Source organism: Vigna umbellata, chromosome 2 (assembly GCF_029865625.1).
Source record: "Vigna umbellata cultivar VRB3 chromosome 2, Vumbellata_1.0, whole genome shotgun sequence".
Classification (NCBI taxonomy): domain Eukaryota; kingdom Viridiplantae; phylum Streptophyta; class Magnoliopsida; order Fabales; family Fabaceae; genus Vigna; species Vigna umbellata.
Window position 1 is genome coordinate 19,595,851 of NC_142166.1, and position 13,654 is coordinate 19,609,504.

The 13,654-nt window shown below is 33.4% G+C and overlaps 3 protein-coding genes across 3 annotated transcripts; 1 reads left to right on the forward strand and 2 right to left on the reverse strand.

Annotated features, from left to right (window-relative positions):
* The first annotated feature begins 527 nt into the window (after positions 1 to 527).
* LOC124839029 (putative glycosyltransferase At5g03795) lies at positions 528 to 2,610 on the forward strand. Its single transcript, XM_047314769.2, has 4 exons — positions 528 to 781; positions 934 to 1,145; positions 1,297 to 1,648; positions 1,791 to 2,610. Exons 1-4 carry the CDS (start codon positions 539 to 541, stop codon positions 2,454 to 2,456), a joined length of 1,473 nt encoding a protein of 490 aa, XP_047170725.1. The 5' UTR covers positions 528 to 538; the 3' UTR covers positions 2,457 to 2,610.
* Positions 2,611 to 2,801: 191 nt separating this feature from the next.
* Positions 2,802 to 6,121, reverse strand: LOC124839027 (serine/threonine-protein kinase SRK2A-like). Its single transcript, XM_047314767.2, has 9 exons — positions 5,691 to 6,121; positions 5,381 to 5,455; positions 5,155 to 5,256; positions 5,012 to 5,065; positions 4,825 to 4,917; positions 4,653 to 4,745; positions 4,374 to 4,478; positions 4,183 to 4,281; positions 2,802 to 3,296 (listed from the first exon to the last, which is right to left on the reverse strand). The coding sequence occupies exons 1-9, from the start codon at positions 5,808 to 5,810 to the stop codon at positions 2,985 to 2,987; spliced, it is 1,053 nt and encodes a 350-aa protein (XP_047170723.2). The 5' UTR covers positions 5,811 to 6,121; the 3' UTR covers positions 2,802 to 2,984.
* Positions 6,122 to 9,027: 2,906 nt separating this feature from the next.
* Positions 9,028 to 12,817, reverse strand: LOC124839028 (uncharacterized). Its single transcript, XM_088107650.1, has 3 exons — positions 11,760 to 12,817; positions 10,664 to 11,125; positions 9,028 to 10,348 (listed from the first exon to the last, which is right to left on the reverse strand). The coding sequence occupies exons 1-3, from the start codon at positions 12,815 to 12,817 to the stop codon at positions 9,028 to 9,030; spliced, it is 2,841 nt and encodes a 946-aa protein (XP_087963776.1).
* Between the last annotated feature and the right edge of the window lie 837 nt (positions 12,818 to 13,654).

The following is a 13,654-nucleotide window of genomic DNA, read 5'->3' on the forward strand; positions in this document are numbered from 1 at the left end:
TGATTGGCCAAGAATCATGTAATCCATTTATCGGGTTAATATTTTTTAAGTAGATTTCTAGGTAGGAATTACGGGAAATAATGCACCCAATGTGCAGTCATACATTTGTATATATACCACTTTGAGATAAATGAATAAGGTGATTTTTCCCATTTATTTCTGTTAACGAAACACATTTTTCTTTTATAAAAAACAACACAAGCTTTTTCATAGATGTATAAACTGTTCATTAATTTTGAATCTCTCATGTTATCTGGTGTATATATTAGCCCCCAACTTATTCAGAGATGTGAAGCATGCATGAAAACTGCACAGTCACTATTAAAAGGCACACACATATTTGCTTTCCCCCCCATATTACGTTACTCTTGGTACGTAAGAATACTTCAATTCTTCAGTAAAGAATCTATTTTCTCCATGCACCAAGAAATGCATCCCCTCTCCACATATTATCATCATTCTTTCACCATCTCAACTTCTTCTCATTGACTGATCGAGCATGCTTCCTAGTCCAAGAAGATATATACTGTAAATTAAGATGAGAGCTTATCCTACCAAATGCTTCTCTTCATCCACTTCTCTGTCTCTTCACTTTATGGCTCTTCTCTTCATAACTTCACTAGTTCTTGTTTCTTGTCGGAGTATTCTTGCTCCCAATTTCTCTACACCTCATGTTTATCGGAGGGGACAACCAACTTCGTCTTTGGATGCAGAAAATAGAAGAGCTTCAATATTACGTGATGAAGTAGAGACTCCATCTCCAACTGCATTTTTCAATGAAGTACTTTTATCTCCTTGAATCAACTTGTTAGAAAGGACCAAGTCTTTGTTTCATATCATTTAACTTTTTTTTTTCTTTCAATATGGTGTACCTTCTCATGCTTTCTTTTGTGGGGTTTCTTTTCTTTTTCTTACTACGTGGTTGGCCTTTAGGGTGATGAAAAGCTTGACACCAAGTTTGTGCAAAAAGGTACGGATAAAGAGAACTTTAAAGGTCACAAGTTAAGAAGAATTGAAGAAAAATTGGCTAAAGCAAGGTATTCAATTAGAGAAGCTAGCAAAATTCGAAATTTGACATCAACCCTCCAAGATCCAGACTATGTTCCTCAAGGTCCAATTTACAGAAACGCCAATGCCTTTCATAGGTACATATATATATACTTTTGGTCCAGCATAAGTTTCTTCATGCATCAAAATAATGCATGATAACCACCTACGTTCTCGAACATCCTTGAAAATTTAGCAGATAATCTTACTCAACTTTAGTTTGTATTAACTAGAGTAATTTGTTCACAGGAGTTACTTAGAGATGGAAAAGGTGTTCAAGGTTTTTGTGTATGAAGAAGGGGAGCCACCGCTGTTCCATAATGGTCTAAGCAAAGACATATATGCCACTGAGGGAAGATTCATAAATGAAATGGAAAAGGGGAGGCACTATCGTACTTATGATCCAGATGAAGCTTTTGTGTATTATTTGCCCTTTAGTGTGGTTATGTTGGTCGAATATGTGTATGATCGTGGCTCCAATTATAATCTTGATCCCCTTGGCCTTGTTGTAAAAGACTACATACGAACTATATCCTATAAACATCCCTTCTGGAATCGATCCCTTGGCCATGATCATTTCATGCTCTCTTGCCATGATTGGGTAAGCAATGAGCTCTCTCTGCTAAATGAACTGAATTCCTCAATTACATTATTTTGATTATATATTTAATATCAAGAATGTGGCAAAATTAGCTGAGTTAATACTATCCTTTTTGTAATAATACTATTTGGATACTGAACAGGGTCCAGTTGTATCTAGTTACGTGGATCTCTTGTATAACAATGCCATAAGGGTTCTTTGCAACGCAAATACATCAGAAGGGTTCAAGCCTGCAAAGGATGTGTCATTTGCAGAGATTAAACTTATGGACGGGGAAGTCACTGATCTAGTGGGAGGGTATCCACCATCTGAAAGGACTATCCTTGCTTTCTTTGCAGGTCATCTGCATGGCTATATAAGATACTTGCTCCTACATACATGGAAAAACAAAGACCAAGATGTGCAAGTTTATGAGGAAATTCCTGAAGGAATGTCTTACTACACAAAGCTTAGAAGCAGCAAGTTTTGCCTTTGCCCAAGTGGTTATGAAGTTGCCAGTCCAAGAATAGTGGAAGCAATATTTGCAGGATGTGTGCCAGTTTTGATTTCTGATAGCTATGTTCCACCCTTCAGTGATGTTTTGAACTGGAATTCATTTTCAGTTCAAGTGGCTGTGAAAGAAATTCCCAATATCAAAAAGATACTCATGGGCATTTCAGAAAGCCAGTATTTGAGGATGCAAAGGAGGGTGAAACAAGTGCAAGGACATTTTATGCCTAATGAGCCCCCAAAGAGATATGATATGTTCCATATGACTGTCCATTCCATTTGGCTCAGGAGGTTAAATATCCATATTCAAGATCAGTAATATCATTTCCACCACACAGATAGCATACACAACATCTAGAGGGTTTTCATATGTAAATGATGAGTAATGCAATTAGCATATTTTGCGATCTAGAAAATTGTTCTCTTATGTTAAAACCTCTGGAAATTGGAATATATTGATTAGTAATGTTTACGTATAATACATTCATCGTTTATCAACATGATCCATTGCTTGGTACTAATATTTTGAGGAAGAGATGATAGTAACATGCAAGTACTATTTTCAATGTGATTCTAATTCTTAATCTTTGAGTGTAGCCTTGTTCATTGAATCCACTGAAAGCATTCTTGAGTAAATTTTCTTGCAGATAAAAACAGACAAGTATTGTAGTGTCAAGTCAATTTCAAATGTAATCAAACTATTATTCTCATGAATAGCGATCATTGTAATACACGAACTATATTACACGAACAGAACCAGAAATATAATACAGATAAATAGCTGACTTAAGGTACACAAAATAAAAAAGGTGACTTCTAAAACAGTGCACAAGAATTTTGAGAGTTTTTAACTAATTTGGAATTCCCCACTTGCATGAACCTCTTTGACCCTCTTATCATACTCATCTTCTTCATCCTCCTCTTCCTCCACTTCTTCATCCAAATCTTCTTCACCTTCCCAACCAAAACCTTTGACCAGCCTAGATACTGGAGGTGGATTTCTTGCCTCTCCCACAATTTTCATTATCTCGTCCACACTTTGAAGGTGAAAGTTTGGACTGTCCCTCTGGTAATAAATAGCTTGAGCTGATTCAGTTAGCTCCCTTGGAAGATTCTTCAAAAACCATGGGTGATTCTTAATTTCCTTAATAGTAATTCTCTGTAAACAATAAAGAATATTTTGTAACAGTTAGCAATCCAAAAGTAGTTAGTTATATATTCTCAAGAGCATGTTGTTTGACAGAAATCACATTTAAACTCTTGTCTTTTCCTTCAAGGACGTGTAAAGCCAAAGCAGACTGAACCAAAGACACAAGTAGAGCATTCAAAGAAGGAATGTAAGATTCGAAAACCACAGAAAGACTTTGATTAAAAAGGATAGAATCAAATTCTGGTAAAATAACTAAGGGGACGTTTACTTTTGTTTTTTATTTTCCTTGAAAAAATTTTATTCAAAAAGTTCAAAACATAAAATAAAAATACAAGCAAATGTCCCCTAAAATATATAGCGAGTAAAAATTGTACATGGCATCACCTAAATTTAAGAAATCAAGTACAACAAGTGTTTGAATCTGAAAATATTACAATTTGATAAAACTTCCCTCAAAATTGTACATCCGCCTATCCTGACACTCATGGAAACTCTCAAAAAAAGAGTATTTGGAAAGAAGTAAAAAGAACATTAAAGAGGTCTAACTAATGTTCTTGCGGATATAAGATACACATAAAAGTCAAATAGAGAAATCGAAACACTCCAATCATACCTATCGAAGAAGATAAAATAAAAGCTGGGTATAAACTTCCTCTATAGGTTTAGCTTTGAACCACCAATATGGTGAATTTTATCAGAAACGTATCTTCTGAGTATTTTCTATTCATTAGCAAAATGGTTCGCAAGGTTGAAAAGTAACTTTAATAAAATATATATACTTTAGACAATAAAAGAGGCATGGAACACATGATATGACATGATCTGATCAGTTGCAAGTCTAACAGAATTGCAATGAAAGTGTAAGTCGAGCTCATAAAGCAATATTATAACATACCCTCAATGGATTTGCAACAAATATACGAGAGAGAAGTTGTCTACAATCTTGAGATATGTGAACATAGTCAGGGATTTTGTATTGAACAGCCATTATACGCTGTAGAATAGAACAGGAAATCAGGATAAAAGTGATGCAAAAATAATATAAGAAACATTGTGCAAATCAGTATTGAAAAGGAGTAAGCATACCTGAATTGTTTTCCTAAAATTCCTAGGGTCATCCTGATCCTCAAAGGGGTATGCTCCAACCAGCATGACATAAAGAGTCACTCCACACGACCATACATCAGCCAACTAACACAAATTTTGAAACAGAAAGTACATCATATAATCATTAACATTGGTTCAAAAGTGAGCATGTAAAATACTCAATATACTTCATTCTTGGTAGCATATCAGAAGAACAAAGCAACAAAACTATGAAAGATGCAAGGAACTCTAAAGAACCATACGAAGCTAATATAGTACCTTTCCATCGTACTCTCGCCTTGAAAGAACTTCCGGTGCTATATAAGCAGGTGTTCCAACTGTTGATTTGGGTCGGGAATGCAGCAAAGATGACTACATCACAGACACGAGACATTAAAAAATGTTCTAACGGTAACTGAAATTTTGAGCTGGATGATGCTAATTCCAATACCTTGGAGTAACCGAAGTCACAAATTTTTAACCGAGGAGCAGGACTTCCATCTAAAAGGGTATTTTCTAGCTTCAAATCTCGGTGGCATATTTGCTGCAAAAGAACAGTAAACGAGCATATGTGAGAAATAACATGATTTTCAGTAAGAACCTGCCATGATTTCCCACAAACTTGAGCATGAACATACCATTGTATGACAGAAATGGACACCAGAGATCAGCTGCTGAAAGAAATATCTAGCCTGAACATTACAACCAAAGGAAAGTGAAACATAACATATTGAAACAAAAAGCAAGGGGGAAAATTACCAAAGCTTGTAAAGCTATTAACCTCGTCTTCACTGAACCTGCCAGCACTGCATATCCTCTCAAAGAGCTCTCCTCCTGCTGCATACTCCATCACAATTGCCAAATGTGTGGGAGTCAAAACCACCTGCAAAAGCAACATTCCATTGTAGAAGAAAAGAAACAGCAAATAATTCATTAATGTGCAGTGCTAGTGCTCAACACAAAGTGATCCAGCATGTTAAATAAAAGAAGTAAATGAAATTCCTTGCCTCCTTGTAACGAATTATATTGGGATGCCGAAGGGACCTGTGGTTCATAATCTCCCTTGCCACATTCTCATCAATCTGAAAATTGAAGTTGAAGAAAAAGAAAAAACAAGTTAAAGTTTAAGCCTTTCATTTAATAAACAGTGAAGACAACAAATCATAGGGGAATTAATCAACAAATAGGCAAATACAAACAAGTCTCCTCTTTCTTCAGTTATGCTTCATCTCTTCAACTCCTTAACAGTAAAAACACAAAAGGGTTGTGAAAAAAAAAAATCATAAATTGATGGAACTATTGTATTAAAGAAGAAACCTTTGGGCCACGCTCGATGTATTTCATGGCTACGAGCTCCTTGGTGACCCTGTTCCTCATAAGCCTGGCCACCCCAAAATTGCCTGCCCCCAATTCCTTAACAGCCTCGTACTTATCCATGAACTAGAAAATAGAGAATCACACAAGCATTCTATGTTGTTCCCACTTTGATCAAAAGGTTATGCAAAAAGTGGAGGCTTGATGCGAACGATGAAGAAGAGAAGAAAGGGTAGGGAAACGAATAATAATGGGTTTTGAAGCAAAGCAAGAGTTGGGGGTAAAAGGTATTGTAAGTGGTGCAGGGTGGCACTTGGTTATCGGTTATGTTTGTCAGTTGCTTCTGTCACTTTATCCATTAATAATCGTCGAATGATTCACTCAGAGGTTTAGAATGTGCAGTGAGTGTGTTTTTGTGCTTTGGTTGGAATTAGATGTTCACTTTAAGAAGAGGTTTCCATAATTGACTTACCTTCCATGTTCCAACATCTTCTGCAGAGTGGGTCCCTTCAAAACTAGTCCTTCATTAATTCCACTATATACCAATATTTATTCTCATTATTGTTTCTTCTAATTTTAATTTCATTTCATTTCTCGATATAGAAAAGTGTAGATTAAATTAATTAAGATGTAAGACGTGTGAAATGCTTCCAAACTAAATTATTTAGAATTTGTTTGACTTCATCAATTTGTGTTATTTATAAGTAGGTTTGGAAGGAGTAAAAACTTTTAAATATGTATTATGGTTGTATAAACACTTTGAATTAAATGTAAGAAAAGTATAGAATTAAAATAATTTTAGTTAAGTCGTATTAATATTAAAAATAACCAGTTTTAATAAAATATAAATATATATTATCAAGATATTTTATTAATAATGCAATTACTTAGGACTCTTTAGTTGTTATTACATTCTTATTTTTAAAAAAATAAAATTCTCGTATGTATATTCAAATCTAATAAATATAAAAAAAAATTGTCACTTTTCCATCTCTTTCGGGTCAGGAGTATACACTTGTAATCGTGCCTATATCTCATATTTACTTTTTTTTATGTTTTAACGTCAATTTATTAATTATTACAAAGTAATAAAATTTTGAAAAATAATCATAATATTATCAAACATTTAATATCAAAATATGCATCTTTTTCCCAATATCAAATATTTAGAAAGAAATTATAATTATATATTTCAAAATAAAATATTAAATAAAATTTCATAATAACTAAAATATTTATCAAAATTTGTAAATGTTAACAAATAAAGTTGATATTTAAAAATATTTTAAACTTTTCTTTACTCTCTTCCTTTTAATTTTAATGAAATATATTTTTATGCACTAAAAAAATTTTATTCAACAATCACATAAAGAACAAATATTAAACTAATAATAATTGAATTTTAGTATAAATCTTTTATATTTTGAACTTCAATATATGTTAAATAGTGATAATGTCTTTACTATTTTAAAGCAAACATTAGTACAACAATCATTAAGTCACCGGTAGAACAATTCCTCTCAACTTTCAAGTGTTGAGAAGCATAAATCACCACCTTTTTCACCCACGTTAACACGCACCCCAATCTGTTGGTGTGATGCATCACAATAAATCTCAAAATGTCTCCCTGTGACAAGTATAAACAATAATGAGGCATTGATCAACCTCTTCTTCAACTTTCTAAAAACTCTCTTCACTAATCTGCCCATGTAAAAGAATGATCTTTTCGTATCAACCATGTTAAAAAAGCTATCAACCTTGTGAAACCTCCCACAAAACTTCTATAGACACTTATACTTTCCCAAGACAACATAACAAACTAGCAATCCCTATGATCATTCTAATGATGGACTGTTTTGAGCTCTTCAACAATTATCACTAAAACAAACACACAACCAACATAACAAAAACATAGCACCCATTTCCCACAAATCTCCTTAGGTTCGACTTACTTTGATACCACAATGTAACATCCAAAATTTAGTAGGATTCACCTTACTAATTTAAAACATTGCATAATCGATAACAAGCATAAACATGTTAAGACAAGATCGCTTATAAGATTGGACCATCTAACGTCTTCATGTTTTGAAGTTTAACAAGTCATAAACAAAATGAACATTGGACCAAGTATTACCTTTGTGAAAACAATATCGTTGAATGAAAGACATCTTATGAAAAAGCGTTGTGAGATTGAAATTTTTAAAGAAAAGCTATAAGTCAAAGCGTTCTTAGTAGACACATCATCGAACGATATCCTCATAAAATGCGTCAATATGTTTTTTTGAACAACCTCTCACTATATCTTGCAAAATAATGTGTTAAATGATGTTTTTGGAAAACTCGCTTAAAGCTATAAACAACGCTCCAAAAACAAATGTGTTGAGCAACATTTGTAAGCAATTCTTTGATTTTCAATTGAATGAAAAACACACACACAGGATCTTGAATTTTCATGATACTCCCTATTCTCTCATACACAGTGGAAAAAAAACTTACCTGGATCCATTGAAAGTTTCTTCTTGTCAATGTTCTCTTGTCAATGTTCTCCCTTCTCTTACTCCTCTTTAATGCTTTCTTGATGATATAGAAATTCTGAAGGATGTCACAGTTTCTTTTTCTTTTCAGAGAACGTAACTATTCTTTCTCTCTTTTTAGAAACTTTAAAATTGCCAGCCGTAGTTCAACCTTTTTCCCTCTTTTATGATATTTAATCAACTTTAATAAAATACCAAAATGCCCTTTATTGAAGTGAGAAGAGAGGGATTAATTTTAATAACTCTAAAATAATCCCTATAACTTTAATACATTATATTCTAATAATCATCACATTAGAATCTGTACATCAAAGTTATACTTTAAATTACATGAACCAATCTTAAATATTAATATAATTTAACATTCTCCCACTTGGTTCATGTGATGACTTGAAGATCTAAAACTAAACTTTAAGTGCGCACCATTCATTAGAATTATCAAGTCATCATCCTTATATGAATTGAAATGACCGAATCATGGCGGGCAAAAGTCATGAACGACAAGATTCCTTCCATGTATCACATAATCAAACCAACTCAACATAACTTTAATCAATCTTTTAACTTTCATGTCTCTAAAAGAGTTATAACATGTTACCACAATCAATAATACATGTATATAACTTAATGTGGATAACAATAGAATAAAGAGAAACATAACTTTAATTGAATTCACAAGTGTCACGACAGTACAAGCATATAACTATACATATCCATATAGATAGATAACATCATTATGTTAATATTGACTTATCCATAATGCCCATACTTTCAACATGGCCAATAAAAGTTTTGGGCGGTAGTCATTTAGTTAACAGATCTGCTATGATCAAATCCGTACCAATATGCTCAATCAACACTCTATGTTTCTGCACTTCTTCTTTGATCGACAAGTATTTCAAAACCATGTGTTTAGCACGCTTTGAGTACTTGTCATTTTTAGAGAAGAAGACGGTTGCGAAATTATCACAATAAATCCTTATCGGCCTAGCAATACTGTCAATAATGCCAAGCCTCGATACAAAGTTCTGCAACCACAAAGCATGAACCGTGGCCTCAAAGCATGCCACGAATTCAGCTTCCATGATGGAAGTACCAATGACTGATTGTTTTGCACTTTTCCAAGAAATTGCTCCTCCAGCTAATAGATAAACATAACCAAATGTGGATTTTCTTGAATCCACACATCCAGCATAGTCTGAATCCGAGTAGCCAACCATCTCAAGATGATCTGACCTTCTGTAGGTGAGTATGTATTCTTTGGTACCTTGTAAATACCTAAGAACTTTCTTTGCGACTTTCCAGTGATCCATTTCGGGATTACTTTGATATCGGCCTAACATTCTAACAACAAAATTGATATCTGGCCGAGTACAAGTTTGAGCATACATCAAACTCCCAACCACTGACGCATAAGGAATAAACTCCATGGTCTTTCGTTCCAAACCATTCTTGGGACATTGCATTTGACTAAACTTGTCTCCTTTTTGAATTGGAACTATTCCAGGAGAACATTTTTCCATTCTGAATCTCTTTAACACTTTGTTAATATAGCCTTTTTGAGACAAACTTAACAATCCTTGTGATCTATCACGAAATATTTCTATTCCTATCACATAAGATGCCTCATTCATATCTTTCATTTCAAAGTTTCTAGAGAGAAACTTCTTTACAACATGTAACATACCAACATCATTAGTAGCAAGAAGAATGTCGTCAACATACAGAACCAATATAACAAACTTACTCTCATTGATCTTCATATATATACACCGGTCAACAGTGTTCTCTACAAAACCATATGAAGTTATGATATCATTAAATTTTAGATACCATTGTCGGGAAGCTTGTTTCAATCCATATATTGATTTCTTCAATTTACGCACCAAATTTTCTTTTCCTGTTATTGTGAAACCTTCTGGTTGGTCCATATAAACTTCCTCTTCTAAGTCACCATTCAGAAAAGCGGTCTTTACATCCATTTGGTGAAGCTTTAAATCATAATGAGCCACCAAAGCCAAAACAATTCTCAAAGAGTCCTTCTTAGAAACAGGAGAGAAGGTCTCTTTGTAGTCAATGCCTTCCTTTTGAGTGAAACCTTTGGCGACTAATCTAGCTTTATACCTTTCAATATTGCCTTTTGAGTCATGTTTAGTCTTAAAGACCCATTTACAACCGACTCTTTTTGAACCCTTAGGCAATTCAACTAGATCTCATACTTTATTGTCATCCATTGATTTCGATTCTTCTTTCATAGCATTCAACCAATTCTCTGAATTATTACTTTCCATGGCTTGTCTGAAAAAGACTGCATGCTCATCAATGCTTAAGTCACATTCATGTTCAACAGAGTAAACCACATAATCATTCGAAATAGCAAGTCTTTTCTCCCTTACAGACCTTCTTAATGTTGCTTCTTGTGGTTCCTCTATCAATTACTCATTTATGACTTGCTCATTGTCAATTGGCTCAACATTTATATGTTCATTTTGTGGGATTGGAACATTAACTTGTTGTCTTTGCTTGTTGTGTGACTGTGATACAAAAAGAGGGATAACAACTTCAGAAGAGACATTAGATGTAGAAACACTATCAGTATGCTCTTGAATATCCACTATGCGTGATTTCTCACTCCCACTAAATTGACCATTTTCAATGAACCGAGCATTTCCAGACTCAACTATTCTTGTACTATGGTTAGGGCGATAAAATCTATATAACTTTGATTTTTTAGGATAACCGATGAAGTAACCACTAATGGTTCTTGCATCAAGCTTCTTTTTATGTGGATTATATAACCTTACCTCTGTCGGACAACCCCAAACATGAAGATGTCTCAAACTGGGTTTCCTTCCAGTCCATAGTTCATAAGGAGTTTTAGAAACTGTTTTGCTAGGAACCCTGTTAACCAGATATGCAACAATCTTTAATGAATACATCCACAAAGATAAAGGAATATTACTATGACTTAACATACTCCTAACCATATCCATAAGAGTACGATTCCGCCTTTCTACTACACCATTTGTTGTGGTGTATCGGGTATTGTATACTATGCACATATACCCCGACTTTCAAGAAACTTTGCAAATGGACCTGGACATTGTCCACTCTCATCAGTTTTACCATAATATTCACCACCTCTATCAAATCTCACTACTTTTACTTTTCTATCTAATTGTCTTTCCACCTCATTTATGAACACCTCAAGGGCATTCACTGATTGAGATTTTTCATGTAATAGATATATATATATATATATATATATATATATATATATATATATATATATATATATATATATATATAACAATAACGTGAGAAATCATCAATAAAGGAGATAAAATATTTCTCACCACTCTAGGATTTAATGTCAAAAGGACCACAAATATCAGTGTGTATTAACTCAAGAAGTTGACTACTTCTTGTGGCGGGATATTTTGATATGTGTTTTGTTTGTTTACCCTTAATACAATCAATACATACATCCCAGTCATCAAAATCCAATTGAGGTAAAATTTCATTTTTCACTAACCTCAACATCCTTTCTTTGGATATGTGACCTAATCTTTTATGCCATAAGAAAGCAAAACATTCTTTTCCTGCACCACAATTTCTACCAACAACATGTTCAACATTAAACAAGGATTCAGAAAAATTAACATCAAGATTTAAACGATATAAACCATCCAATAATGTACCAGAACCATAATAGTACGAAAGTTTATACAAATGAAAAATACCATTTTCAATCTTAAAGTTAAAACCTAAATAATCCAACTTTGCAACAGAAATTAAATTCCTAGCACAACCAGGAACATAGAGACATTTTTCAAGATTCAGACAATAATCAGTGTCTAGAATCAATCTGTAAGTCCCAATTCCTTCTATCCATGCATTCATTATGTTCCCCATATATAAATACTTTTCAGTTCCTTTTATGGGCTGGATTGAAAGGAATCCCTGCATAATATTATAAACATGAGTGGTAGCTCCAGAATCCAACCACCAGGTATTATTAGGCACTTCAATTATATTTGCTTCAAAACTTATAGAAACATAAAATGTACCTTTCTTTTCGAACCAAGATTTTCTTTTCGGACAATCTTTCTTGAAGTGACCTACTTTCTTGCAAAAGAAACATTTATGGTCCTTCTGGATATTGCCCTTATTCACTTTCATTAGGGTTTTTTCCTTCTTGTTCTTCTTTCCTGATTTGGCTTTATTGAAGATAACACCTTCATGAGTTGTGAGATGGATAGAATGATTTTTCATTTTCTTCAATCTCCCTTCCTCTTGTAGCAACATGGCTTTGATTTCTTGAAAGTTCCATTTATCCTTAAGAGTGTTATAGTTCACTTGGAACTGGCCAAATTCAGGAGGAAAAGAGTTCATGATGAATTGTACTAGAAAAGACTCATTCACCTCCATTCTCATTGACTTTAATCTTGCTGCTATATTAGCCATTCCAGTTACATGATCATGTATGGGATGTGACCAGTCAAACTTTTTGGTAGTCAGCTCACTCATAAGAGTTCCTACAATAGACTTGTTAGTTATGTCTGATTGTGAGTACTCCTTGATCAGTTTCATGAATTCTTTTGCGTTTTATGTTTTAGGCATAGAAGACTTTACATTCTCAGGTTTAGTGACAGCCTGTTAGACCTATGCCAATCCTCATAAAGAGACTTTTCATCACTTGTACTAGTCTCTGTAATGGCTGCGGGCATTTCATCCATCATAATTGCCATGTCCAAGTATAACACACACAGTTGGAACTGGATTTGTTCTAACCAATCAGCATAATTGAGCCCATTAAACTTAACCACATTGTTGCTCAAACCTGATAAATTCATGTAAGCTGGAAATAATACACAAGCTCATACATTAATGCTTTGCTAAAATTAATGGATTCAAACAAATTATTACACTAGTCATACATAAAGTTCACCTTTGGGTGACACTTAAACTGATAGGTTATCATTTAAGTCATTCATTTAAGTTCACCTTTGGGTGATACTTAAACTGACAAATTCCATATACACTTTAATAAACAATCAATCATACTTAAGTCTATATGTATGTTATCTTTGGATATACAAACATATTTACTAAGTACATGAAATGTCTCACTTTAATGTCATCAATTCTAAACAATGGTTCACCTTTGGGTAATCCATAACATCCTTATATCAATGACTAATTACTCTATATATTCATAATTTAACATCCTTTATATTATGAATAACTTTCACAATAACATGAGCAATTTAAAAGAACAATGGAATTGCTAAACCTTTTAATTTTGATTAGAATTATAACTCATCCGAAATTCAACTTAATTGAATTTCCTTCATCCAAGATTAATAAACAATTACATATAATTCATAAAACAAAAATTATACCATACATGTCAGTAGATACACTTTT